The 27841-nt window shown below is 30.9% G+C and overlaps 1 protein-coding gene across 2 annotated transcripts in view; it reads right to left on the bottom strand.

The window, feature by feature from the left end:
* Positions 1 to 27841, bottom strand: part of LOC143044955 (voltage-dependent T-type calcium channel subunit alpha-1G-like) — a 153165-nt gene that overhangs the window by 61985 nt on the left and 63339 nt on the right. Inside the window, exons 3-5 of one of the 2 annotated variants that reach the window (XM_076217225.1) lie at positions 21977 to 22000; positions 10131 to 10228; positions 6981 to 7152 (exon numbers count right to left, since the gene is read on the bottom strand). In XM_076217225.1, the coding sequence (XP_076073340.1) occupies positions 6981 to 7152; positions 10131 to 10228; positions 21977 to 22000 (294 nt within the window). The remainder of the gene's footprint in view (positions 1 to 6980; positions 7153 to 10130; positions 10229 to 21976; positions 22001 to 27841) is intronic. The other variant, XM_076217226.1, reaches the window with a different exon arrangement.

Consider the following 27841-nt stretch of genomic DNA (forward strand, 5'->3'; position numbering starts at 1 on the left):
AAATGAGAAAAATTTAACCCCCCCCCCCCCATTTTTTTTTTTCACATCCCCCTTTCCCTTTTTCCAAAACTGATCTCAATTCAAATTTCTAATGGCCCCTAGCAATAACTACTCATTTAAATACATCATAAAATATTAAAATGTAAAATAAAGTGCTTGTTATCACTGAATGGTAAAGATTGTTTTAATTTATCAGTTGGTAGTAAAAGTGAATATACATTGTATATTGTATAAAACAATGATTTAAGTTGATTCAACTACTATTCTGGACAAAGAAAGATAACTCCAATTGAAAATTTCTTGCTATTGCACAATATTGTGCAATTAGATATTTCTTGCTATTGCCCAATACTGTGCAATTGAAAATATTTGCTATTGCACAATACTGTGCAATTGAAGATTTCTTGCTATTGCACAATACTGTGCAATTGAAAATTGCTTGCTATTGCACAATACTGTGCAATTGAAGATTTCTTGCTATTGCTGAATACTGTGCAATTGAAAATTTCTTGCTATTGCACAATACTTAATATAATAATTTTGGATCCTGATTTGAACCAACTTGAAAACTGGGCCCATAATCAAAAATCTAAGTATATGTTTAGATTCAGCATATCAAAAAAGCCCAAGAATTCAATTTTTGTTAAAATCAAACTTAGTTTAATTTTGGACCCTTTGGACTTTAACGTAGACCAATTTGAAAACGGGACCAAAAATTAAGAATCTACATACACAGTTAGATTTGGCATATCAAAGAACCCCAATTATTCAATTTTTGATGAAATCAAACAAAGTTTAATTTTGGACCCCGATTTGGACCAACTTGAAAACTGGACCAATAATAAAAAATCTAAGTACATTTTTAGATTCAGCATATCAAAGAACCCCGAGGATTCAATTTTTGTTAAAATCAAACTAAGTTTAATTTTGGACCCTTTGGAACTAATGTAGACCAATTTGAAAACGGGACCAAAAATTAAGAATCTACATACACAGTTAGATTCGGCATATCAAAGAACCCCAATTATTCAATTTTTGATGAAATCAAACAAAGTTCAATTTTGGACCCTTTGGGCCCCTTATTCCTAAACTGTTGGGACTAAACCTCCCAAAATCAAACCCAACGTTCCTTTTATGGTCATAAACCTTGTGTTTAAATTTCATAGATTTCTATTTACTAATACAAAAGTTATGGTGCGAAAACCAAGAATAATGCTTATTTGGGCCCCTTTTTGGCCCCTAATTCCTAAACTGCTGGGACCAAAACTCCCAAAATCAATCCCAACCTTCCTTTTGTGTTCATAAACCTTGTGTTTAAATTTCATTGATTTCTATTTACTTATACTAAAGTTATTGTACGAAAACCAAGAATAATGCTTATTTGGGCCTTTTTTTGGCCCCTAATTCCTAAACTGTTGGAACCAAAACTCCCAAAATCAATCCCAACCTTCCTTTTGTGGTCATAAACCTTGTGTCAAAATTTCATAGATTTCAATTTACTTAAACTAAAGTTATAGTGCGAAAACCAAGAAAATGCTTATTTGGGCCCTTTTTGGCCCCTAATTCCTAAAATGTTGGGACCAAAACTCCCAAAATCAATCCCAACCTTCCTTTTGTGGTCATAAACCTTGTGTTAAAATTTCATAGATTTCTATTCACTTTTACTAAAGTTAGAGTGCGAAAACTAACAGTATTCGGACGACAACGACGACGACGCAAGACGACGACGACGACGCCAACGTGATCGCAATATACGACGAAAAATTAAAATTTTTGCGGTCGTATAAAAACAGCAAAATTTCCTTAAAATTACCATTTCAGGGGCAGCAACCCAACAACGAAATGTCCGATTCATCTGAAAATTTCAGGGCAGATAGATCTTGACCTGATGAACAATATTACCCCATGTCAGATTTGCTCTAAATGCTTTGGTTTTTGAGTTATAAGCCAAAAACTGCATTTTACACCTATGTTCTATTTTTAGCCATGGCGGCCATCTTGGTTGGATTGCCGGGTCACCGGACACATTTTTTAAACTAGATACCCCAATGATGATTGTGGCCAAGTTTGGTTAAATTTGGCCCAGTAGTTTCAGAGGAGAAGATTTTTGTAAAAGTTAACGCAGGAAGACGACGGACGACGACAGACGACGACGGATGCCGGACGCCAAGTGATGAGAAAAGCTCACTTGGCCCTTTGGGCCAGGTGAGCTAAAAAGAAATTTCAACTCAATTTATCAATAGTTATTCATGTGTAGGAATTCCAAAAGAAAACAAATTTAACATAATTTAAGTAACTAAATTATTTATAAGGCCACTGGCTTTCTACAGTTTCTATATTTTCTTTCTAAGCTACATGCATGGTAGACTGTCGAAATTTCTTTATACAGTGCATTTAAATCTTAATAATGTTTGGAGTTCAACAGAACCTGCAAGACGAATCTGATTGCATAATGACTTCTTTGTTAAGATTCAGCAATTCTTTTCATAAACAAGAATGTGTCCATAGTACACGGATGCCCCACTCCCACTATCATTTTCTATGTTCAGTGGACCGTGAAATTGGGGTCAAAACTTTAATTTGGAATTAAAATTAGAAAGATCATATCATAGGGAACATGTGTACTAAGTTTCAAGTTGATGTAACTTTAACTTCATCAAAAACTACCTTGACCAAAAACTTTAACCGGACAGACGAATGGAGGCACAGACGGACGGACAGACGGACGGACAGACAAACAGAGGCACAGACCAGAAAACATAATGCCCCTCTACTATCGTAGGTGGGGCATAAAAATAACTTACAAATATGGGTTAAAATTATCGTAAGTCATACACATTTCCGTATAACTTTCGATCTATTCTAATTCATATATTTTTTTTGTGAAAAGAGTTGCAGCTATTGTTTTTACATTTCACAGCGGAAATCATTTCTTTGTTTTTACTCAAATTTCCGTCTACTGCAAACAATTCATACATTTACCTATAATAATAAATTACCTAGTATTAATCTCCTATTATTTAAGATGCCTCACGATTAACCTTTCCATGAAACAAATTACTAACATAACAGTAACGAATCATAAGAAATCTTTCCATAATTCCAGGTGTGAACTTCTGTGTACCAAATCAAAACATAAAAAACCTTTTAGACATATTGTATACGTCTTTCTCTCTCGGGGAATTAAATTTGTTTGTTGTATAATTATTTTATTAGTTGTCCTGTCCTTGACTACTGATTTCGACCTGGGATTTATTATTTTTTATTTGTAAATTATGTGGGTAATGTTTATTTCAAAGGAAAGAAACATCTCTTAATGTTTTCTCTAACTTCCGTCTAATGTGGACTTTGAACTGTTGAAACACCTTGGTAACTATAAGGAATCCGTTCATTGTTTGGTTTAGGAATAGTACCATTATTCTAATGTCTTTACGATTGGAAGGAACTTGCAACATCTAATTTTTTATTTGTTGTTATATTGTATTCATTTGATAAATGAATTAGAAAATGGCAAGTCAGCAAGAGCTTTTGACACAGCAGAAATTAGCTAGCTATAAGAATTAAACATACCACCAAACATAAATAAACAAATATAAATCAATTGCTTTAAAAAAGCAATTGTAAACGGTCTTTCCCCCTTTGAAACATGATTGATTGATATGTGTGTGTGTGTGTTTGTTTGTTTGTTTGTTTGTTTGTTTGTTTGTTTGTTTGTTTGTGTAAGGGGTCTATATTATTGTGTTACCGGAGAAGTTTCATGTTTAGTTTGGAAAGGTTTTATTTTATTTCAGGTCCAGCCTGGGACTCATGCCAGATTGAGGAGACATCACATGACGCGGGTTTATAATAACGATAACTTAGTATTTTTATTTCTTTTTAGGTGGGGACCTTGAACAGACAACATGTATAGAGACGGAATACACACAATGTAATTCTTTTGTCATTGTAGGAAACTGACAGTTCACCAGCAGTGCATGCTTTGGATTTAATTGATCTGGTGTAACTTTAAAACACGTTTAATGATTATTTTCTTATAATGTACATTTTTCAGCACCAGTTTGTAACACAGATTAGTATTTCAATCTAGGAGCGGACATTTTATTGTAGGATTTCACTGACATTTACGGACCTAGCAAGCGATTTTTACGGCATTGCAATTTCTTTTCTCTAGGAAAATTCTTGAGAGATATCTGCACCACGTTGTTTTATGAACTTTTAGTACATGTATGCCCTGCTGACTGTAATTTTTGAGGTCGATTGGACTTGTAGTTTACGAGTATTTCTGATAACAAGCATGTGGATTTTTTTTTCAGAAGAGATGTAAGAACAATTTAAGGTCTTTCCACCAGTATGGTTCTATTTTGATATGAAAATATTAAAATTTGGTTTTAAATGTCAATTTCAGCATCAAATGACAGCATATTGTATGCTGATTCCCAAAATATATGGTTTCTATACAAAAAGATATAAATAAGGGAGATAATTTTTTTACTTCCAGTTTAAAAAAATGTTACTTCCGGTATTGTTTGATAGTTTACTTGACACTGATTCCAAAAATATATGGTTCTATATACTTTTATATTAAATTAGTACAAAAAATAGCTACTTCCGGTTTACAAAAAATCATTTCCGGTTGACTTTTCAAGGTCACATTGTTTGCAACCTAATGCAAAAAGTCCTATGGCTTTATCATGTATACATATGAGGTAAAAGGAAAGGTCAAAATGTAGAATGTTAAAATTTATAAATGACCTTGAGCTCAATTTCAAGGTCATCAACCAAGGACCTCAAATCAAAAGACTCTAGGCCTCTACTTTAAATTGTTCATGAGTTATATTACTATAAGACTCATATTCAATATAAAAGGGGGGAAAACTTGCATCAAATGGTTACGTATCCTTATGACTAAAATTTATGTGTTACGACATGTAGCATCTAACAATTGTGTGAAAATATTTTTTCGATATCTTATATGATTTCTGAAAATCAAAGATAACAAGCCAAAATCAAAATTTTGAACATGACCTTGACCTTTGACCATGACCTCATTTTCATTTTTTTGGACCATTAGGACCTCAAATCAAAAGACCCTAGGCCTCTATCACTTATGGTTTTCCTGTTAAAAATACATTTCATTTATATCAAATACAAAAGGGGAAATAACTCTCAAATGGAGTCTCTGAATAGCTTTGGTAAAAATTAATAAAATCATCCTGAGGATATAACAAGCAATTTGGAAAAATAAATTTGGCGGTTTCTTATACGGTTGCGAGGCTTAAGCGAAAACAAGAAAAACAGTGTTCGGGGAGATCACTCTTACATGGGAAAGTATTCAGTTAAGCAGGATCAGTTTCAAAAGCATATAAACTGTTTGATATCATATTCCAAATATATAAGCGACATCTTGCGAAACAAAAAACAGCAAAGGAACAAAATTTGGAGGAAGAAAAAAAATAATAATCAGAACAAAAGCAATAGGTCTTTCCAGGGAAAGGTGGAAAGACCTAATAAGCCCTGTACAATAAGCTTTTTTGTTGTGTTTTGTGTGCTATTGTTTGTGTTGTCAGTTTATTTTTGACTAATGAATTTGAAGGTCAAATATTGCTGACCTATCAGGTAGGCAATAATTAACAAACCTCATCTTAAAAATTGAAGTTGACCCCAAAATTAGGTCAAGGACAGGTGAGAATGTTCGGCTCATGAAACTTATACATTTGTGTTTTAAAGTGTCAGATGAGAAAAAAGCTTTATGATCAAATTTCAGATTTTTAATCAATGAATTTGCCACTACAATCTGCTAATTTAGTCAACATAATTTTTACAAAACAAATTATCATTTCTATGTAATGTTGAGTTTTAATTTCATTATTTTTCCTATCTTTATTAACTTTTTTTTTTTTATGTCTGAAAAGCAAATATATATTATATTAAAGAACACATTCATTTTTGTTCAGGGACAAACATGTTTCATGGAGCCTAGCTCAGACCAGTCATATTAGCCAAGCAGTTGTACCACATACTGCTCACATGAATATCATGCAACAATCATCACATAAGTTTAGGTGGATTATTTAAGTCTGACGAGCCAAAATAGATTTTTCTGATCATCTAATCTCCTGTCAATTTTAAAATTGTGTCAGCATTTCAATTAGTTTAGGTATTGATCGGTGTCCACGGTAACTGTCATCCCAACATGGTGTGGTGTGCATGGCGATAAAGGTCACATCATATGTAGAGTAATAAATAATTTATAGATCATTCATAAGATAGATCTGGTTTCTTTCATATTTTGAGTCTAGCATGAGGTATGGGATTTGCTCATTGTTGAAAGTTGTACGGTCAACTATAGTTGCTAAATTCTATTTCATATACTGTCTCTGGTGGAGAGTTATCTCATTGACAATCATAACACATCTTCTTTTTCTTATATTTGTTATGGATAAATCTGAATATTTAGTTTATACTCTATTAAGACAAGGATCGTATAAAAAATTACAACGGTATTATAAATCTTCAGAACTTGTTCAATATAAAAAACAAGGAGATATGGTATGATTTCTAAGACTACTTCAGACTGTCTTAAAGTTCATGAACTGATCGAAGGGAATTTACTGTCATTCATAAGCAGGACTTAGTAAGAAGTACTGTTTAAGTAGTCATCTGAACTTGACTTGAAGTGACATCAATTTAATACCGTTGACTTAGTGTACTTTGCAAAACAGACCCTTTTGGTTTGGGATTCCAAGCGCCTCTACTGGGACAAAGAAAAATAAGAGATTTTTTTTACCTCTTGCACAGGCCGACAAACTTGAAATGTACTTTGCTCACATTTTGTACAATTTTGCATTGATACAGGTTGAAATGTACCAAACTTGTTCATTTTGCTGAAAATGATTTAAAAGTTTTCATGTTAAGGATATTTTACTAGGTGAATGGTGTCTTAACTTCACGACTAATCATAAATGTAGAGATTTACTTACTGTGCATAGGAAATATTTTCACTAACATTGAGGAAACATCTGTTACGTAGGACACCAGCCCACAATTGTACACCAATAATTCCGAAGATAAAAAAGACAAAAAAACACAACAACAACACATTGCCTAACATTGGTAGTGTATCCAGTAACAACATCACTAAAATTCTCATACCTGAAAAAGAAAAAGAAATACATCATATATATTACATGTACAGTCTTGATAATATTTAGTAACCACAGGACTGACTGGAGATATTTGGGATAATATTGTATAGCTTTTATATGTCTATTTCCGAAATCCCTTCCCACAAATGTGACCTACCAAATTTATTTAACGTGTTTGTAATAACATGAGCAACACACTGGGTGCCACATGTAGAGCAAGATCTGCTTACCCTTACGGAGCATCTGAGATCATCCCCAGTTTTTGGTGGGGTTCGTGTTGCTTATAGTCTTTAGTTTTCTATGTTGTGTCATGTGTACTATTATTTGTCTGTTTGTCTTTTGTCCTATTTAGCCATGGCGTTGTCAATTTATTTTGATCTATGAGGTTTAATGTTCCTCTGGTATCTTTCGCCCCTAATTTACAGGCTCTCGTTGTCTGTCATATTTGTTTTTTGTGAATTATTTTGTTATAAATTAGGATGTTAGATTTATCAATTTGCATTATTTCATATTTTTTTTTATGTTGGGCCTTTCATAGCTGACTATACCAATGGTTTTTCTCACTGTTGAAGGCCCTAAGATTGCGTATAATTGCTGAAATCGAAAAAACCTCTTGATCATGATTCAAACAGCACACATGACACCATCAACCACTGGCAAATAAAACTTACTTTCAACCAATGAAAACCTTCATTACAAATAAATAAAGTTAAATGTCTTTGCCATTCTAAAGAATTTGGTTAAATTACATAACTTTACCATTTTTTTTGTTATCAATGTCTGGCACATTGATTCTATAGCAAATTCTAACTTGTACCAATCACTCTTTACATACTAAGATAACAAAAACATTACATACAAAGTCACATAAAACCTTAAAGCTTACTCTATCCTCGTTATAAATATCAACCTTTCACAAGTCTATTTATCTCCGTAAGCGATCTCTTAACTTGGCTTAATACAAACGATTGATTAGATTTGGATAAAACTTGATTGATACTTTTTCTATAAGGACTGATGAATATTGACATTTCCCCGGAATGGTTAGAGACTAGAACAAAATAATCTCTATAAGCTTAGAAAATGTCAAACACAACGTCTTGTTTGTAAAGCATGCTTATTTTGTTTGTAAAAGTGCAAAAAAAAATCTTTGCAATTAACTGGAGTTTCAAAAATTTGTGCAACAAATGTTATTAAAAATGACATAATTTCTATTGAATATTTATTATATCTTAAAACTCAGATTTTTATCTTTTTAATGAATGGATTTTCCTATGCATTTATGAACTAAACACAATATTGAATATACAGCCATATTAAAATGACTTGTTTGTTATTGCCTTTGGATATTAATCTGTAATATTGATCATTTATATTCTCTGAATGAGAACGTCATAATTCATTCATATTTTCTTAAAAATTCTAGTTTCAACCACGTCAAAACTTTTTCAAAAGATTCTTAGGGGAATTGTAGTTGTTGATGAGCAATAATAAAATTACTATAACCATCCCTCCCACTTTCTAATAAAAGAAAAATAAAACCTCCCCAATAGAGTATTAAGCTATAAACGAATAAAGTGTCCCCAATGTCAATGATGACATATTTTCCGGAATTGACAGACATAACACTACGTAACACTGAATTTATAGAAAATTTGCTAGTGAACTATAAGTCTTAGAGTGCCATTAAACTACCTGACGAGCAATATTAAATATACTACCATCACTCCTCTGATTTTCTAATAAATGAAAAATAAAACCTCCCCAATGGAGCATTTAGTTTTATAACTACCAGTATAAAGGAATTGAGTGTTCGAATGTCAATGTAGACATATTTTCAGCAATTAACAGAAATAACACTGAATTTATAGAAAGTTTGCTAGTAACTTAAGTCTTAGAGTGCCATTAACTACCCAAGGAGCATTAATAAAAATACTACAAACACTCCTCCAAATTTCTTATAGATGAAAAATAAAACCTCCCCTATGGAGCATTTAATTTTATAACTATAAAGGAATTAAGTGTCCCCAATGTCAATGATGACGTTTTTAGAAATTCTGATACAACACTAAAATTTATAGAAAAGTTGTTAGTGAACTATTATAGTGCTTCTAACTACTTTCAGTCATCAATAAGCTTTCTTAAACTAGATTTATGTCTTTGGATTTTCTAGTGGGTGTTTTGTCAACCCACAACCAACCTTTTCTCACAAACAAAATATGACAAAATAAGCATTTAATATCTTATAAAATTAAAATAAAGCACCTGAGAATCTGGTATTTCCTTTCCATGATTGATTTATAAAAAATAATGCTTGTTTTCTACAGCATTTTTTTTTTTTTTATGTTTTCTTAGCCTGTAATGGGCTGAAACAAAATATATCAGTGACGGAGGAATTAAAAAAAAAAAAGGATGAATAAGAGTGTGTAATGCTTTTAACCTTTAATTTTTGCCAGCAGTCCATAGTTGTTAGTAATTTATTTCATATCAAAAACAAAATAACATATAATTTATCAAAAGTACTTGACATAAAAAAAAAATTATCTTTATCATTGGATTCAAAAATAATCAGTCAACAATTTCACAACAACTTGTGAAAGCATCATTCAACTCAACACTGTTATTGCTTAAACACATAAAAATGTTAAAAATAATTTAAAAGACTGTCAACACAAAATGTATTTTAGAGATTTTGCCATTTGCCTAGGGACTTTCCTTTTAGTACTTTCCTCAGTGTATTTTAGAGATTTTACCATTTGCCTAGGGACTTTCCTTTTAGTACTTTCCTCAGTGTATTTTAGAGATTTTACCATTTGCCTAGGGACTTTCCTTTTAGTACTTTCCCCAGAGTTTGGTATTTTTGTTATTTTACTTTTTACTGATACTATCTATGCATTCTGTCATGTTTAACTTACTTGGAATTCTATTTATGTTATTTTACTTTTTACTGATACTTATCTATGCATTCTGCCATGTTTAACTTACTTGGAATTCTATTTATGGCCCTTAGAGGCCGTAACACTCTGATAGTTCTTATTGCTGAAAGACTGAGGTTTTCACTATCGACACCATACTCAACAGCACTGAAAAGAGAAGACAACTCTGATAAGACAAAAAATTACTTATTTACACATTCAAGTACATACAAAATTTTACGTAACATGAACTATCTGTACTAAAATTACTATTAAAAGATTAAAAAAAGAGCTGATCTTAAGTAGTTCTATTAAAACAAAATATCTACTTCAAAATATTCATGCAGGATATAAGCAGAGACACATATACATGAGTATATATGTATGTCTCTGATATAAGCATGCATACTTGCAAACACAATTAGAAATCGAATTATTCAAAAGTGCTTTCCAAAGGCCTACTTGACCTTGAAAAAGTGATTTTCCAAAAGTCAACTACCTCTATAACAAATTTGTTTCAAATGATGAGGTAATTCTTTGTGATATCAGAAATTATATAATATTGTAAATACATAAGCCATCTTGTCTAATTTGATAGAAAGTAGTTCACTTCAAAAAAAATTTCAAATATGATTAAATAATCCAAAATGCCAACAGCTATTTCTATTGGTTTTAAAATAGGCAAAATGTTGCCTAACAATACTACTTTCAAAAAGATTGAAGTGAGTACAAGTTACCTACAAGTGGATAGTGAACTAAGGTACCAAACAACAGAAAATCTATTCATATACAGAATAAATGAATGATTTGTAAAGTTTAAGAACATTAAATCATATCTCCCTCAATTTAATATCATTTCATTAAAAGTTTAAAACTACATAACTTAAGGAACCAAAAATGCACTTTTTGAGATTTTGGTGTCTGTAACAAGGACGGTCCTGACTGTCTACATCTACAATATATAGAGCCAACTGCTTTCAAACCTTTTAGCTATCCTATATTTACTTCAAGCATCTATAGTATACAATGTGATGTGTACTTTAAATTGCCCATATAAAGTTTTTTTTGCGAAAAATCTAACATAAAATTTCCTACGAAGTAAAATATACCGGTATTTAAATCAGTCCATTACAGTATCAAAGGAATAAGTTCTTTACCCTTCAGATACTTTATTGGATTGCATCAAATAATTCTGCTTCATTTACAATGTTTACTTGTGAATTTTGACACAAATTAAACAAAAATTATGTAATTCTTCACACTTCATTGTTTCTAACTGCCGATTTCGAGTGGTTATGCTGATCGCACATCAAATAGGCATAGTTTACATACGGCAAATAAACGTAAAATGTAATTTCTGTGGTAAGTGGTTTATCTTTATTAACCCGTATAATCAGGACAATAAAAGAACCAAGCACCGTCTGATGATAGGATAATGGAAATAAACAGTGCATTGTGGGTATTAAAACAATTTTCCAGTATTATCACGGTAAAATGGTATTTTACGAAGACTTGGTACTTGAGAGAAGATATCAATGATTTTTGTCAATGATTATAGAATTATATTGGGGAGAGTAAACTGAGCTTGTTCAATTTCAGCACCAAGGTTACAAAACAAAGAAATAAAGAGAATTACAGAGTATATTAGGACATTTATGGTCTTATAGGGCTTGAATCAACTTGTAATTACTTTCTTTGGTACTTTTAAGTTAAAGGCACCCCTGGTGAGCCTGAAACAAAGTCTGAAACAGAAAATGTTGACTCTGTCAAAATTTTATATTATGGTCAATGATATTGTACATAAAACAAAAAAATATTTTGTCAAGTGTGACGTTTAATATCATCAAAAAAAAAATGACATGAAAAAGTTCTTAACATGCATGAATCAAGATTATATCATATCATATTAATCATGAAAACTGTGAAGAAAAAAAATCTGTCAAAATTGGTGAAACTTTGTGACAAAAAAAAATATAAAGTGTTAAAAAAACTTTGTGAAAAAAAAATGAAAATCCACTTTGAGTGAGGTGAATTGTGACAGAAACCATTCAAGTGTTGACCATTTTTTTTTTTGCAGCTGAACAATTAATTCTGTATTTTATCAAGACTGGTTAAACATATTATTAGATTTACTCAGAAGAGTTTGCTTTAAATTAAACTGAACTTAGTTGACTCAACAGTTTTGGTTTCAACATCTTAAAATGTTTAGAAAGCTTCTGACATGTCTGGCAAGATTGAATAAGATCTGACAAAAATTGCAAGATAATTTGTGAATGTGACTGTATGATTTCAAAGTGAATATTTATTCTTTACTTACTTGTAGCTTCAGGAATAAATATGATTAAAGGACAATATATATTTTTATACTATATATGATATATATACATATATATAATAATAAAGTGCAATTTTAAGGTGGAATCTTACCTTTTTGGTTAAAGGTATATAAAGAGGAATTATGGGTAAAATCTTTCTACAGATACTGAAGCCTAGTATGTAACTGATATAAGTTGGAAAAACAATGAACCCGAATAGCACTCATATACAATGATATATTCTAAACATTGTTGGCATCAATTCTGTTCTTAGGGAGCTACCATTTGATTTTTATGGGGGGGCTAGGATGAAAAATTTTGTCCTGCATTTTTTTTTAGTTGTAATCTCTGTCCTGCCTTTTTATTTTTCACTCTATTCGGTCCTGCCTTTTTTTTTTATTAGTTTATCCTGACTTTTTTTACCTAAATTGTCATCCTGCCGGTTTTTTTTTTTGCAAAGTGTCTCATCCTGCCTTTTTATTTTACTCAAAACTCCTGTCCTGCCTATTTTTTTCAAATTTCATCCTAGCCCCCCCCCCCCCCCCCCCATAAAAATCAAGTGGTAGCTCCTTTACCATAGTTTTTGCACATAAATTAAAACCTGCATTTATAGATAAAGTTTTATCTTGAGCAAGCATATAACAACTGGATTGTGCATTTATTTATATTAAAGCTTACAATTTTCTATCTGATTTGCATTAAACATAAATCACTAAAATATTACAATAAATCATTATTAAACTGACAAACTCTTGTCTTGCTTAAACATTTGTTACATCATAAAACACTTTTTTTAGCAAATAGAAAAACACTGATATTATATAAAATGAAAGAACCAATATTAATATCATTTATAAATAAATATATCTTTTAATAAATACAAACAAATATAGAGAAAACATGTGAACTAAAATTGCAAATATCCACGTAATGACAAATAACCTATTAGCTTACAGATGATTTCTGCTTAATTATTATACTTTTGTGCTGTATACTGGATTTGATTTAGAAAACCAATACTTTATTGTTTTATTAACAACCTATTGCTAATATTTGATGCTATATAACAGTAAATTGCATGTACACAATATAATTTCCACTATGCAAAGAAATGGAATATGACTATGTGGTTGCATGAGATTACATTTTGCAATAGCTTTAATCTCAGATTTAGAAGTGTTTGATTTACATGTCCAAATGTATTATTACACAAGCGATAGCCTTTCAAAAAGTGCTAAATTCGACTCTTAGCTGATGAAAATGGAAAGAGCTCTCGCTTTGTAGATTAATTCATTTACTAGAATAGCCACGTGCATCAATCAACAAATTTTACCACACACGTGAGGTCACACGTTATGAACTTGTAGTATCGTTTAACGTTGTTATTTACTCCAGAAGATTCGTCTATTTATAGATAAAAGTTACCTGTGTAAAATCTAATTGCTAAAATAGAGACGACAAATCCGATACTCTACGGGATTGAAGGACATTTACTTGGTTTGGATTGTCCTAACCAATCAATCAATTTTAATTATTCACGTCTCGTGATATCTTCCAATCAGGTAGCAGGAAAAATTCACGCCCTTAGTGTCCATCGTTCAATTCTTAATCTCGACTCCTAGGAGTCGAGAATTATTTATCTATATAATTCTCTGTCCTGAATGTTCTTGAATCTATTTGTACTGTATTCCCGTAATGTAATAATGTCATTTTAGTGGTATACTTAACATTGTCATAAAGAGTGAGGTTTTGGCTAGCCATAAAACCAGGTTCAATCCACCATTTACTACATAAAAAAATGCCTGTACCAAGTCAAGAATATGACAGCTATTATCCCTTTGTTTGATGTGTTTGAGCTTTTTATTTTGCCATTTGATTAGGGACTTTCTGTTTTGAATTTTTCTTAGAGTTCAATATTTTGGGGATTTTACTTTTTACTATGAACATCATGACATTACCAAAACCAAACAATATAAAAAAGAAGATGTGGTATGATTGCCAATGAGACAACTATCCACAAAAGACCAAAATAACACAGACATTAACAACTATAGGTCACCGTACGGCCTTCAACAATGAGCAAAGCCCATACCGCATAGTGAGCTATAAAAGGCCCCGATAAGACAATGTAAAACAATTCAAACGAGAAAACTAACGGCCTTATTTATGTAAAAAAATGAACGAAAAACAAATATGTAACACATAAACAAACGACAACCACTGAATCACAGGCTCCTGACTTGGGACAGGCACATACCGAAATAATGTAGTGGGGTTAAACATGTTAAAGTCGTATTATTTATCTTAATTTTTTTTTTTAAATTTTAGGTGGTTGAAATTGAAATAACATGTCTCATTGGCAATCATACCACATCTCCTTTCTTATATCTCAAAAATTAAAAAAAAAACAAAAAACTTAATATTTTGTTTCTGTTTTCGAGAATAAAATATTCATAAAACTGCTATTGTTTTATATATTTCCCCTAAACAACAAACTAACTGTACTTAAGTCTATTGTATAGTCAGTAACTAAAGATGGTCAGTGGCCGAAGGGTCTTAAAAATTATTTATATACTACAAGAATATAAACTTTATATCAAAACTGACACTTTTTATCCCAAGCTTCAAGATTTGACGCAAATCCCATTTAGCAAAAGCCGTTACAACATAATTCTGTTAGATGAGGTATTATGGGTATCAAACACGATCTTGAGATATCAATAAAGTAATTCTGACGATTCTCTAGAGAAACACTTGTTAGCATCCTTGTCAATGATGTTATAGGAATCTCTGTAGGGAAAAGTTCCTTATCCAGATTTTAAGACATATCAGAATAATAGAAACATTAAGTAAATGCAAAGGGTTCAACCTACCATAGCTTACATCAACTTTAAGAGACTTATGTTACAATAATTTTCAACTACTGAAAATTCAGAAATTATTACGATGTTTTTATTTTTGTGAAAAATGGGACAGGGTAATAAACGCAATAATTTAAACTCTCATTTTGACATTTTTTATATGAATTAAAACTGGATTAATATCGGAAAAAATTTTAAAACGTATTTTAATCTAAAATGACAAAATCGCAATATTAAATGCACGCAATAATTTCTGAATTTACAGTAGAAGAAGCATTAAGTAAATGCAAAGGATTCAACCTACCGTAGCTTACATCAACTTTAAGAGACAAGTTATAATCATTAACATAACATAAAAATTGAAAATTATTTATTAAAAGAATCAAATTTTAAAACCAGACAATTAATTTCTAAATTAAGGGTTAGTGACCATAACCTAGAGGTTGAAATGGGAAGATATAAAAATGTACCCAGAGATCAAAGGTTATGTAAACTTTGTAATAAAATTGATGATGAATACCATTTTTTTCTATATTGCAAACTAAACTCAACTTTAAGAGATTGCTTATTTTTAAAGATTAATAATATAAATCCTGATTTTACAAATTATCAACCACTTTTAAAGCTAAAACAACTTTTAAATCCTAAATCTGAGCTTTTGACAGAAATTGGTGACTTTATAAAGCAATCTTTAGAATTGCGAAAATGAGGTCCATGTCCATCAAAGGTTACATTAAATACCATTTATAACTATGTTTTTTTTTAAGTTTATATTTGTAATTCTTCACTGTCTGTATTAAATGTTGTATTTGTGTTTGCTTGACCCATATGGGTGTATTTTGCAAATAAAATTATTATTATTATTATTAACTTACAACTATATGAAAAAAAATTTAACGTTTTTGTATTGATTACAGCACACATGTACCTGTTTATGAGACATAGAAAAAGGCTGTATTCAGGATAGGCTGCAGATATCATGAATTTCCTGTATACATGAACTGCACAGTGGCGGATCCAGGAATTGTCATGTGCGGGGGCCCACTGACTGCCCAAGAAGGGGTCCGCTCCAGTCACGTTTCATTGATTCCCTATATAAGCAACCAAATTTTTTCCCGAAAAGGGGGGCTCGGGCCGCCTGCCCCCCCCCCCCTCCCCCTAAATCCGCCTCTGCTGCATGAACTCTAATAATCTGAAAATCCTCTTTCCCATGACACTTTAATAAGAAAGGCAATATGCCCTTGAGTGCTATTTTTATGACAAATTTTGTAATGGAAAATGTCACTCGACATATTTATGCTGATTCTTCATTAAGTCATCACACGGAACGAGGAAGTAAATTGCACTTTATTCTTGATATCTTCTGCCAACGTCTTATATAGCAAAGTAATATAAATCAACACCTATTATGGATGAAAGGTAACTGGCCCTTTGTTCAAGAGATGCTTTAACTATGTAAGATAAAGACAATAGAGGAAACTGATGATTTATAGAACATCTACTTCCCGTTTTACTGTGGCAAATTACATAGAATGAAACCTGATGATTAGGACAATGCTCGATCATGTCAGAATTCATTTGGACATGTGACTACGGTAATGATTTCGCTCAGGAAACTATTGTATTAATTTTGATGAATAATGAACCGGTCATGTAAACATACCTTCATATTAAGTGTATACATTTGAATTTCTTAGTATTTCAGGTAAACGTGAGTTCTGTTGAAAGAATTCATTTCAATCAGAAATGAAATAGGATGGTGGAAGATCACTCAATGGCTCGCTCCCGAATATCTTCCTATATCTATAATAATTATTAGGAAGTTTTCATGTTTTAATCACTGAAATTATAACGGCTTAATTGATTGATTGCTTTATTGTTCATTGCTCCAAATGTCCAGTGGAAAGTATTTCATGTATACTCAGAACAAGAACAATAAAGACAACCAAAAAAGGTTTTGACAAATCTTATGGAAAATTGTTTGATGACGTCTTTGATTGTGGACCCAATTTAAATCGGAAAAATTTAACTTTAAATAAATAATGCGTAATTAACAGACAAGTTCAAAAGTATGATCATCATAACTATGTGTCAGGCCACATTCTGTATGTGCCTACAGCTGCAGTCATGAGCCAGTTATTCAGTGGTTGTTGCTCTATATAATATTTGCTTTTCATGTATCGTTTAGTAAATAAATCAGGGAATTAGTTTTTTTGTTTGAAATGTTTAATATATTTGTCATTTTGGAGGCTTTTAGACAGCTAACTGTGGTATTAGTTTAACTCATTATTGAAGGCTGTATAATAGCGACCTATAGTTCCTCATATTACATCTTTGTCATTTGATCTCTGGTTTGCGAGTTGTCTCATTAGCAATCATACAACATATTTTTTTTATACTAACAATAAAACAGAAATTGAGATTAACTTTTCAGACAGTAAATTCCTAGAACCATCTGCTATAGACATAAGTCTCTCAACTAAGTTAATATATTTTGGTACTGATTTCATATTTATAGAGACTCAGTTAATTTCTTTTGGTACTTATTTGATGTTTATAATCTATTAAACCAGCAAGCATTTTAATGACCATTAACGCAAGACAAATAATTAAAAAAATATCTATATCTTTCCTTGAGTTATTAGAATATGATCATAAGGTAAATCATTATATTTTAGGGGCATTTTTTCCACATAAACCCATAATTTTTTTCTTGTCTCTGAATATTGCTGATAGTGATTTTTAGGAAAGTAAAATAATCAGACTCTTATAAATGTTTTATGTGACTTTAATCTGGTTTATTGATTTTCTTTAGGGAAAACCAGTTTTATGTATTAAAGACTTTCAAAAACATTTTCAGAGGATGTAAATTTTAATCCAAATTCAATCAATCATGCTGAAAGAATATTTCAATGATAATGATTTTGAAAATCCTGTCTGATAAGCATATGTATCATTAAAGCCAAAACACAATTAACATTACCAATAAAAGTTCAAAGAAAGTTCTTTATGACATATTTACATGTCCTTCATCCTTTTGAATTTGAAAATAAATTGGATCAACTGTTTTTAATTCAATAAATTTTCAATGAAATAATTCTATAATATACCCTAAAAAAAACTCAACAATATTCAAAAATATACTGGTACCTAATTAATTCAGACATTTGCTTGATTACAAAATGAATAATTTTCTGTTTTACTGTCGTCTGCATTAGCTATTAATCTCAACTAATGAAATGGTCAGTACTGTGTAAATTACTGTCCATTTGAACCAAACAACTAACCTAACACTCTGTGAAGAATAATTTCCTCCTTTTTCATTCATTCAAAATAAGTCTGTACGATCGAATGAATCAAACAAAAACATATATGGTAAACCAACCACTAGTTAATTGTCTTTGGAAGAAACCTGACCGAGAAATTTTTATAGTGCATAAGAAGCTCTAAGAACAAATTTATACACAAATGTACTGTAAATTGCATGTATTTGTTGTTGAGAATTGTTATTTTGCTGACACCAATTAATTTCTGAATTTACATAGTGACATCACATGCATGGTTTGCCCGAGACTATAAATATGGAAATAGCTAAATTATTCTTATTCAAACACTAAAAAATACCAAGCAAATAATTATTACGTTAACAGAACAAAATAAAAATTTTCTTATATTTAGGTTGATCATAAAGAAAACCTGAAGAGTTGAAGAGTCGTTTTAATTTATCTGTTTTCCTTCTTTTTCATTTCAAAAGTTGTCTCCCCTTAAAGAAATTTGTACGGTCTCTTTAAGTTCACATCCTTATTCCAAATAACAATTCAGGCATCAAAAATATTTTTTCAATCATGAAAAAGAAATTTTGTTTTCTATAAAGTGTTTTGCTGACTCAGCTATTTGTCTTTTCATTTTTTTTTCTGTCCATATTTCATTGATAATGTATGTCTATCTTTCAACATGTTCTTTGATTCTGTGTTTATGAATTCTTCCTTTTTTATAATAAATTGTAATTTAGCTAAGCATTGATTTTAGATTAAAATGTTAAGGTTCTTGTATTAAATACAGGACCATTAAAAAGGACAGTTCATGTAAACATCATTAACAGTAAACCAACACTAAAAGACAACCAAAAATAAAGACTGTGACAGTTTAAGAGATTAAGAAATTTGAAAACTTTTGCAATTATTCTACATTGTCAAATTCCCTTATGGAAACCAAAGTAATTTCTTAGATCTAATGCCTGCACGTACAGTTATCAAATTAATTAAAACCACTGGTGCAAAATTAATGAAATATTCACTGTCAGTACAAAGAAAACTGTCATTTTTTTAATTAAAAGTTGCTTCTAAAATTGGTCTAATAATGCCAGCTTGAAACAGGATATATCTTACTGACTTTGTACACCAATAATACACATATAACCATATACATAATTTGTCGTTAGCATTGATCCAAAATATTGATTTTCAAAATTATCTTTAACCATAAATTATGTAGTTGTGTAAAATTATTTGTTCAAAGATGAAACCTGAGGAGCACCAAATGGCATATTGTCACGGGTTACTGAATCTACAAATTAAATTGAATCGTGTTTTCATGCAATATTTCACCTTTTCAGCCAAATGAATATATAAAATATATTAAATGTCATAGTACTTATGCTAATCCTCCTTTAAAATAATCCACAATAACATTGAGAAAATTTATCAAAGTTATAAATATATAATTGAAAAACTAATAAAAAGTCATTAAATATTATTGATAAATAAAATTTTACAGTGGAAACTATACTCAAAGCTAAAATTTGTTTTATTTCTTAGAAAGAACAAGGATGTATAACTAAAATAATTACGTCCTTGGAAAGAGCAAACAAACTTTTATGTTTCAGTGATCATTATTGGCTGACTTTACCTTCATTAAAGTAGGTGTCTTAAATAATTTGTAACAGGAGACAGTGTCTCAAATTTGAGCGACCTTCAAGATGAACAACAGCGATTAGTGTTGTTTCCTTGGTCTGTTATTTTCCATGTACTCATATCTTATTTTACTATCTTGTTATAATTCCAATTCCAAAATAAATATCTTTACACAAATTAAAGATTTCAAGATTATTTTGTTTTTTTATCACAATATATAAGACAACATGTATACCAGACAGTAACAATATACTCCATAATAACTACATTTTATATTTACACTATATTAAAGTACATAACATTTAGAGTCTTTTCTGTAACCCTATAATTTATTTTTATAAGACAAATGTGTAAATGAAGCAAAAATCGTTACAAAAGCAATTGTGAGGTTTCATATTTTCTCTGCCTGTAAATAAATGGCTGAATTGACACTTATAAACTTCTAAGCACTGTGACAGTGATAACATGTGACACACAATAGGTTTGAAACACTGTGACAGTGATAACAGTGAAAGCAAGTGCTGTATGAACACAGAAACATGCATCAACCAGAATTCAATGGAAAATACGTCTTCCATACCTGTTAACCCTCTTTTCCTTTCTACATTATTTCCATAGATTTTATCACTTCAAAACTTTAAGGGAGCAACTATTCAACTTCAAAGGGTGGGGGGTTATGGATTATTTTCTGAGTGGGAATTTTTTTTCTGCGCATAAGCGCAAACATATATATTATATATAGTTTGTTCAATTATTTTTTTTTCAAAATTTAACACTTTAAGGGATGGGGAAAAAATGTATTTATTCAGATTTTTTTTTTTTGACACCTGCTCGACCAGAATATTTTTTAGGAAAAAATCATAACAACAACACCCCCCCCCCCCCCCCCCCCTACAAGTTAAATGGTTGTTCCTTAAAAAAATATCTCTCTTTCTCCAAACCCCATCAGAAGGAGCCTATCTAGAACCTACTTCTGAAGGTTAACAGGTATGTTTTTTTCATCAATACAAATCTATATTAGTAGCTGAGCTGAGCTGACAGCAGAAAATAGCTTGTAACTGTCGATGCTTTCTTCATTAATTTTACTTTAATAAATTTCTATACCTATTACGTAAATGATGTCCTCAGTGAATTAGCTGTTGTCACACGACAGGACTGCGATCAATGCACTATTGACTGATCTGATCGAACTTTTTTTTTTCTTTCTTTAGAAGTTGATTGCAAGTTTTGTGCATCATAATTGTTATGGAAACCATCCCTGTTGACATGACAACCACGATGAGGGAAATAAATAAATCAAGGTTATTTATCGTAAATCTATTCAGAACCAAAAAAAGATTAGAACAATCCAAAACTCACTCCATGCAAGTGTACAAAAACACATTCAAAGGGTAAATGAATTCATTTCATAAAGGTAATTTTTTTTTAAATCAAATCAAATACTGGGAAGTTTTTATCTGCATAAATAATGAGCTAAAATTACATCTTTAATAGGAAAATGTATTCTAATTCTCAAGGGAAATAACTCACTCAAAAAATAATAATAACAAGGGGAGCTAACTACAGTAAATTCTAAAATACTGTGAAAATTTTTTAAAAGTGTTAATGGAGCCTACTATAAAGCTATATGTTTCATAGTAGTCTCGGGTGAAAATGAATTCATTAAAAGTGAAATTGGATAAACAAAACAGATCTACTTAGTGAGAACATGCATTAGAGAGCAACAGTGGTCCATGCCAACAGAATAGTTTCCAAGTGTCATGCCGTGAAAAAACAAAAACAGCAGAAAACTAAGAATATAAACTGTTAAAACTTGTTCTTACGTACTTGTTTATGATATAGTCTGCCACACTATTATTCAAAATGGCATGAAAAAATAAAGAAAGAACAACGCATCAGTTACAAACCTATTTTAGTTAGTTATATTTATATATTAAAGACAAATTGAAAAATCCTGCAATAGAGTGACTTCTGGTTTAATGTCACAAGTTAATTAGTAGCCGGTTTTTGTTCAAAATAACAACAATAACATTAAATCTTAATGGATAAAAAGAGATGTCAATAAATGTAATGTTTTGACATGATGCACCAAAGGAGCTGTCATAAAATTTAATATTTTGACATCATGTATCAAAGGAACTGTCATTAAATGTAATGTTTTGACATGATGCACCAAAGGAACTGTCATTAAATGTAATGTTTTGATATGATGCATGAATGGACTATCATTATATGTAATGTTTTGACATGTATCAAAGAACCTGTCATTAATTGTAATGTTTTTACACGATGCAACGAAAGAGATGTCATTGAATGTCTTGTTTTACATTATGCATCAAGAAACCTGTTGGTAATTGTAATGTTTTGACATGATGCATCAAAGTTTCTGTCATAAAATGTAATGTTTTGATATGGTGTATCAAAGGACCTGTCATTAAATGTAATGTTTTGACATGATGCATCAAGGAATCTGTCTTTAAATGTAATGTTTTGACATAATGTATGAATGGACTGTTATTAAATGTAATGTTTTGACATGATGCAACAAAAGGGGCAGTCATTAAATGTAATGTTTTGACATAATGCATGAATGGACTGTTATTAAATGAAATGTTTTGAAATGATGTATCAAAGGAACTGTCATAAAATGTAAAGTTTTGAATTGATGCATCAAGGAATCTACCAAGTTTAATTTAATGAGCAAAGCACAGAAAATTGACATTCTTGGAGAATTCACTTATGTTTTATCTTTTGCAAGGAGTAAACTATTGCTGGATTTTCAAATTTGCTTCTATTCAAAACAAGCTGCTACAATGTTTGGACCAAGAGTTGCATAACACAAGTACTGCACTTATATGACACAAGTCTGTACTGAGCGACGTGTCAATTTAGATTGCTGTTAAGGTGTTAATATAAATATCAAATCATGCATTTTGAGAAGTCTGTCAATAAAGTTATTAGCTTGTAACAAATGCATTTAATAAAAGAAAAACAATCAGTTAACAAGGAATATGTTTTCTAGGAACAAGAATCGTAATTGGTTATTGGCGTGTTTACAACTTCTTGGTTCAATCAACGTAGCAACATCTCCCCCAAAGTATTCAAGTTGTTTATAACTCTGTAAAACTTTTAAAATACATAAATTCTAACAGAATAAATAGGTTACTCTGAATGGTTATTTGTTTCACCTGTAAAACTGTTAGGTTAAGGATATGTTTCTAGCTAAAAGGTTTGTTTCCATAGAAATGACAAGATGCGTAAAATGACTGCAATTTTGAACATCACATATTTTTTTTTATTTAAACCAACTTTGTGTTTTTCATTTTTATTTGTTTCTAAAGTATCTTGCTTTCCTTTCACTTTTAAGGCGAGTTTCATAAATATTGACATCATGGTACTAATAAAAGCAGAAATAACTCTTTGAAATTGATTGGATTTTTTCTTTCAAATTTCTGTTTAAATCACACGAATCTGAAGGAGTTATTTCCCCTTTTTTTGGTACCATGATATTAATATTTATGAAACAGTATTTACCTAAGGCCCAATTAAAAATATTGTGCTTTGCCCAAACCCTACCCAAAGGTTGAGACAGTGGGTAGGTAGGTAGGCATTTTCTTTTTTTTTCAAAAAGAGAAATTGAAGTATCTGGTGTTTATTAGTCTTCATGCCTATCTGATTAAAAAAAAACTTCTTCAAATCTGGACAATAAAAGAATTTGAGTAGGCAGCTTTTTTCTGGGTAGGTAGCGTTTGGGCAAACAAACCTATTCTTTTTTATGGCCCAAGTACTGCCAATCCTTTCAATGAGCTGAACTTTTTCAGAGTTAAAGAAAATAATACTTATATGTAACATAAAATAATTCATGAAAACAACAAAAAAGCTGGGTGATTAGTCAGGTCATGACCTTTTTTTTCAAAAAAAAAATTTGGGGGGGGGGGGGGGGTTTACAGGTGACACAAGCAACACAATCTGGATCTAAACAGTAAAACTGTATCTAGTAAATATATATATAAATATGTATAGTATAATCTAGCAAAATAAATCCTAAAAAAAAATACTAAATCTTTCTAATTGTCATTCAGGATCTGTAAGCTATGCAAAGAAATTGACATGATATTTACATTTAAACACTGAATATATACAAGAAATCAACATTAGCTAAATCAATAATCTAATTCATACTCTAAACTATTTAACTCCCTTTGATGTAGGTTTTGAAATGTATTTTCATACAGGCATATGATTAATTCGTATTCAATCATTATATAAATACAAGAACTTTTTAATGCACTTAGTTGAGCTGAACCTGATTAAAATGTTCTATTTCACTCAGTCCAACTGCACCATCAAAGCATATAAATCTAATGAATCCTGTACAAAACTTAATTAAATGCACCCTGATGTAAGCTTTACCATAAGAAATTTTACAATTTAATTCATTGTGTCAAACTTTTGAGATTTTGTTACAACAAAAGTATTGTATAGTTTGTAACATGTAGCTTATTCAATAGCAACACAAATTAAAACCTTCCAGTTCTAAATCTTTGAAGATTTCCCCTAGTGGACAGATCAGGAAAACAACTGTCTAAACAAATAATCCACAAAGTCTTCTACCAGGTGAGCATATAACCCACAAAGTCTTCTACCAGGTAAGTATATAACCCACAAAGTCTTCTACCAGGTAAGCATATAACCAACAAAGTCTTCTACCAGGTAAATATATAACTCAGAAAGTCTTCTACTAAGTATATAACCCACAAAGTCTTCTACCAGGTAAGTATATAACCCAAAAAGTCTTCTACCAGGTAAGCATATAGGGGTAAATTCAGTAAATAAATATACGTCATCAGGGACCTCCCATTTGGAGGAGTGCTTTCTGTATAAAACTGAAGTCATGTGCTCTTCTGATTGGTAGATTATGTTTGTAATAAATATTTTTTGGTAGATGGATCAAAACTATAGTTGAAAAAAAAAATAAAAATAAATGCTGAATGTACTATTTTTTTTTTACTACAGGGTTGAAAAGTAATGGGGTCAGATAAGGAATTCAGTGCGAATCTACATTGTTTGTAAACAAGACCATGTGAATGCCCACAAATGCCGCATGACCCTATGTTTTTACTGTTGCAAAAGATAGGGCTACATTTGTACTTTCATGAATGATATATTAAAGTTTCTAATTTCTAAAGGTAAATCAGGTATAAATTTAATTCCATACATGGATTAGCATTAAAGTCAATGGGATATTTTCCACTGAATTTACCCCTATAACCCACAAAGTCTTCTACCAGGTAAGTATATAACTCACAAAGTCTTCTACCAGGTAAGTATATAACCAACGAAGTCTTCTACCAGGTAAGTATATAACCCACAAAGTCTTCTACCAGGTAAGCATATAACCCAGTCTTTTACCAGGTGAGCAAAATGAAAAACATACTCAATTCTGGTAGAAGCAATGTTTGCACTTTAATTCTGACATTGTTCATTTATCTATTCATGACAGTCTTCCTAAATTACATTTATTACCCCAAACTCAATAACGATCAATCTAAATGCAAACAAGAAACAACTTTTAAATAGTTTACATGCAAATTCTGTCAAATTGAATCAAATGCTGTAGGGGGACACTAGGACCGATGTCAATAACATATCACAGGAAATGCACTTATTAGGTTAATTAACAATCAGGATGTTTGATAGACTCCAGCAGTACTGACCGATTCCATTGTTATAACAGGATTCCTGTGAAAATCCTCTATTGTCACCGCTAATGATGGTTAAAACCTTACCACTAGTTAACCTTTAAGTCTAATACTGTCATGTATAATGTAAAAATTATTTGTGAGAAAAATCCTCATAAAGCTCTATTGATATGTCTCATCTGTGTATAATTCTCCCTCCAAAGTTATCAAAAAGTCTCAGGAATTGTATTTTTGGTGCATTATCAACAAAGTTGTTTCTTTTATGATGGAAATACTTCAATATTATGTACATATTTCTTCTGGAAAAATTCCAGTTCTCAAACTTTTAAGTTTTCCTTCATGTTCGGAAAAATAAGTAAACCTGAAATAGTTTAATGACTGGATGGATGTTATAATTTGTCTTCAACTATATTCATCTTTCCTCGGATGATTTGTTTTTTGGGTTGCTCTTTGATTTTGCCAAAAGATTTTTCAAAATTGATCCTAAAATTTCAAAAAACATTGAAATTTAAATTTAAATCCTGTTTTTTTTCTCTTTTTCGATCAACCATTTTTTATTTATTGAAAGAATTGTACAACACATGCTACTATATCACTGATCTAAGGATGAGTTTTTTTTCTTCTTCACTTTAGAAAACCATTAAACAAAAAATAATTTATTTTCAACTCTAAGTCTCTTTCTGACATCTTATACACTCTTTTAAATTCAATTTCTTATTTTCTGTCTGTATAAAATCCAATTTAAAACTTATCCAACAATTTCAAATTAAGACTATTTTCCAATTTCTGAATGACAATGTGAGATTTCAATTAAGCATGTTCCTACGGAATTCCTATGGAATTCTATTGAGTCCATGCTATTATTGCCACTATCATCTGAATGACTTATGCAAGGAATTAGTGTAAAACCATGTCTTGGTAATTTATATACAATGTAGGAGTGGAAGCTAGAGGCTTCTTTCCATTTAATCAGGTCAACCTGAAAATCTTTCCAATTGTTGTGTTTGCCGCTTCAGCAAAATTAGCAGAAGTCTGCCATTAAATGAGAAAAGTCAGATAATAGCACAGTATTTATTTCAGCTGTAGATCAGACAAATTGTATGTGATGCTATCATGCGAAAAATTGTGAAAAAATAATATGGTTCTGTCCCCATCAATTTGGAAATATCTAAAATTAACTCCCCCTTTCCCCATCAGCAGACGACAATTTCATGTTGTTTTGTCTAGAGACATATTAAGATGGGTTTTTTATATGACAAAGTTAGGCATGTTCATTAATTCTTTCATAATCTGACAACACCTTGGAGCAGATAAAATTTTAGAACTACATTGCAGGATTATATTAATAGTTTCTAAACAAATGTTATGAATAAAACAAATCAACAAGACTTTCAGTAAGTGTTAAATTCAGTAAAACAGTTTACATTTAAGAAGTTCAACTAACTACCCATGGCCAGTCTCAATCTTAAGTTATCATTGTCGTCTGCTTGTCGTCCATTTTTTTTCCATTTGGTCATGTTGTTTTTATCAGCCCAATAATTTTTGCATCCTTTTTTGTATATGAAATTATTTTTTGATGTTGTATCCAGTCCATATTGATCTCAAAGGTCATGGTGTAACCTAATAATTTTGTAACAACAATTTTAATTTAAAGAAGTATGTTCATATATTGACAGTCTACTAAAATTTGAAAAAGAGCCAGCTAATGCTGCTACAGGGCACCTCTCACATCCGCAAAGGGGGAATGGATTAATATAAGTTGCATCAAACTTGTTTCCCAATGCGCTATAAATAAATATGTTTAAACTAGTAAAGACTGTCCCTGCTGTATCCAAATTTTCCAAATATTACAAGAGGAAAGACCGTACTTATGCACTTATGCATCATGGTATATCAAATCATCATGTGACCATCTATGGAAATGGATGCCAAGAGAAAAGCAAAAAAAAAATTTGTCCCAATTTATTTTATTTAAAAAAACAAATAACCT

This window comes from Mytilus galloprovincialis, chromosome 9, assembly GCF_965363235.1.
Source record: "Mytilus galloprovincialis chromosome 9, xbMytGall1.hap1.1, whole genome shotgun sequence".
NCBI lineage: Eukaryota > Metazoa > Mollusca > Bivalvia > Mytilida > Mytilidae > Mytilus > Mytilus galloprovincialis.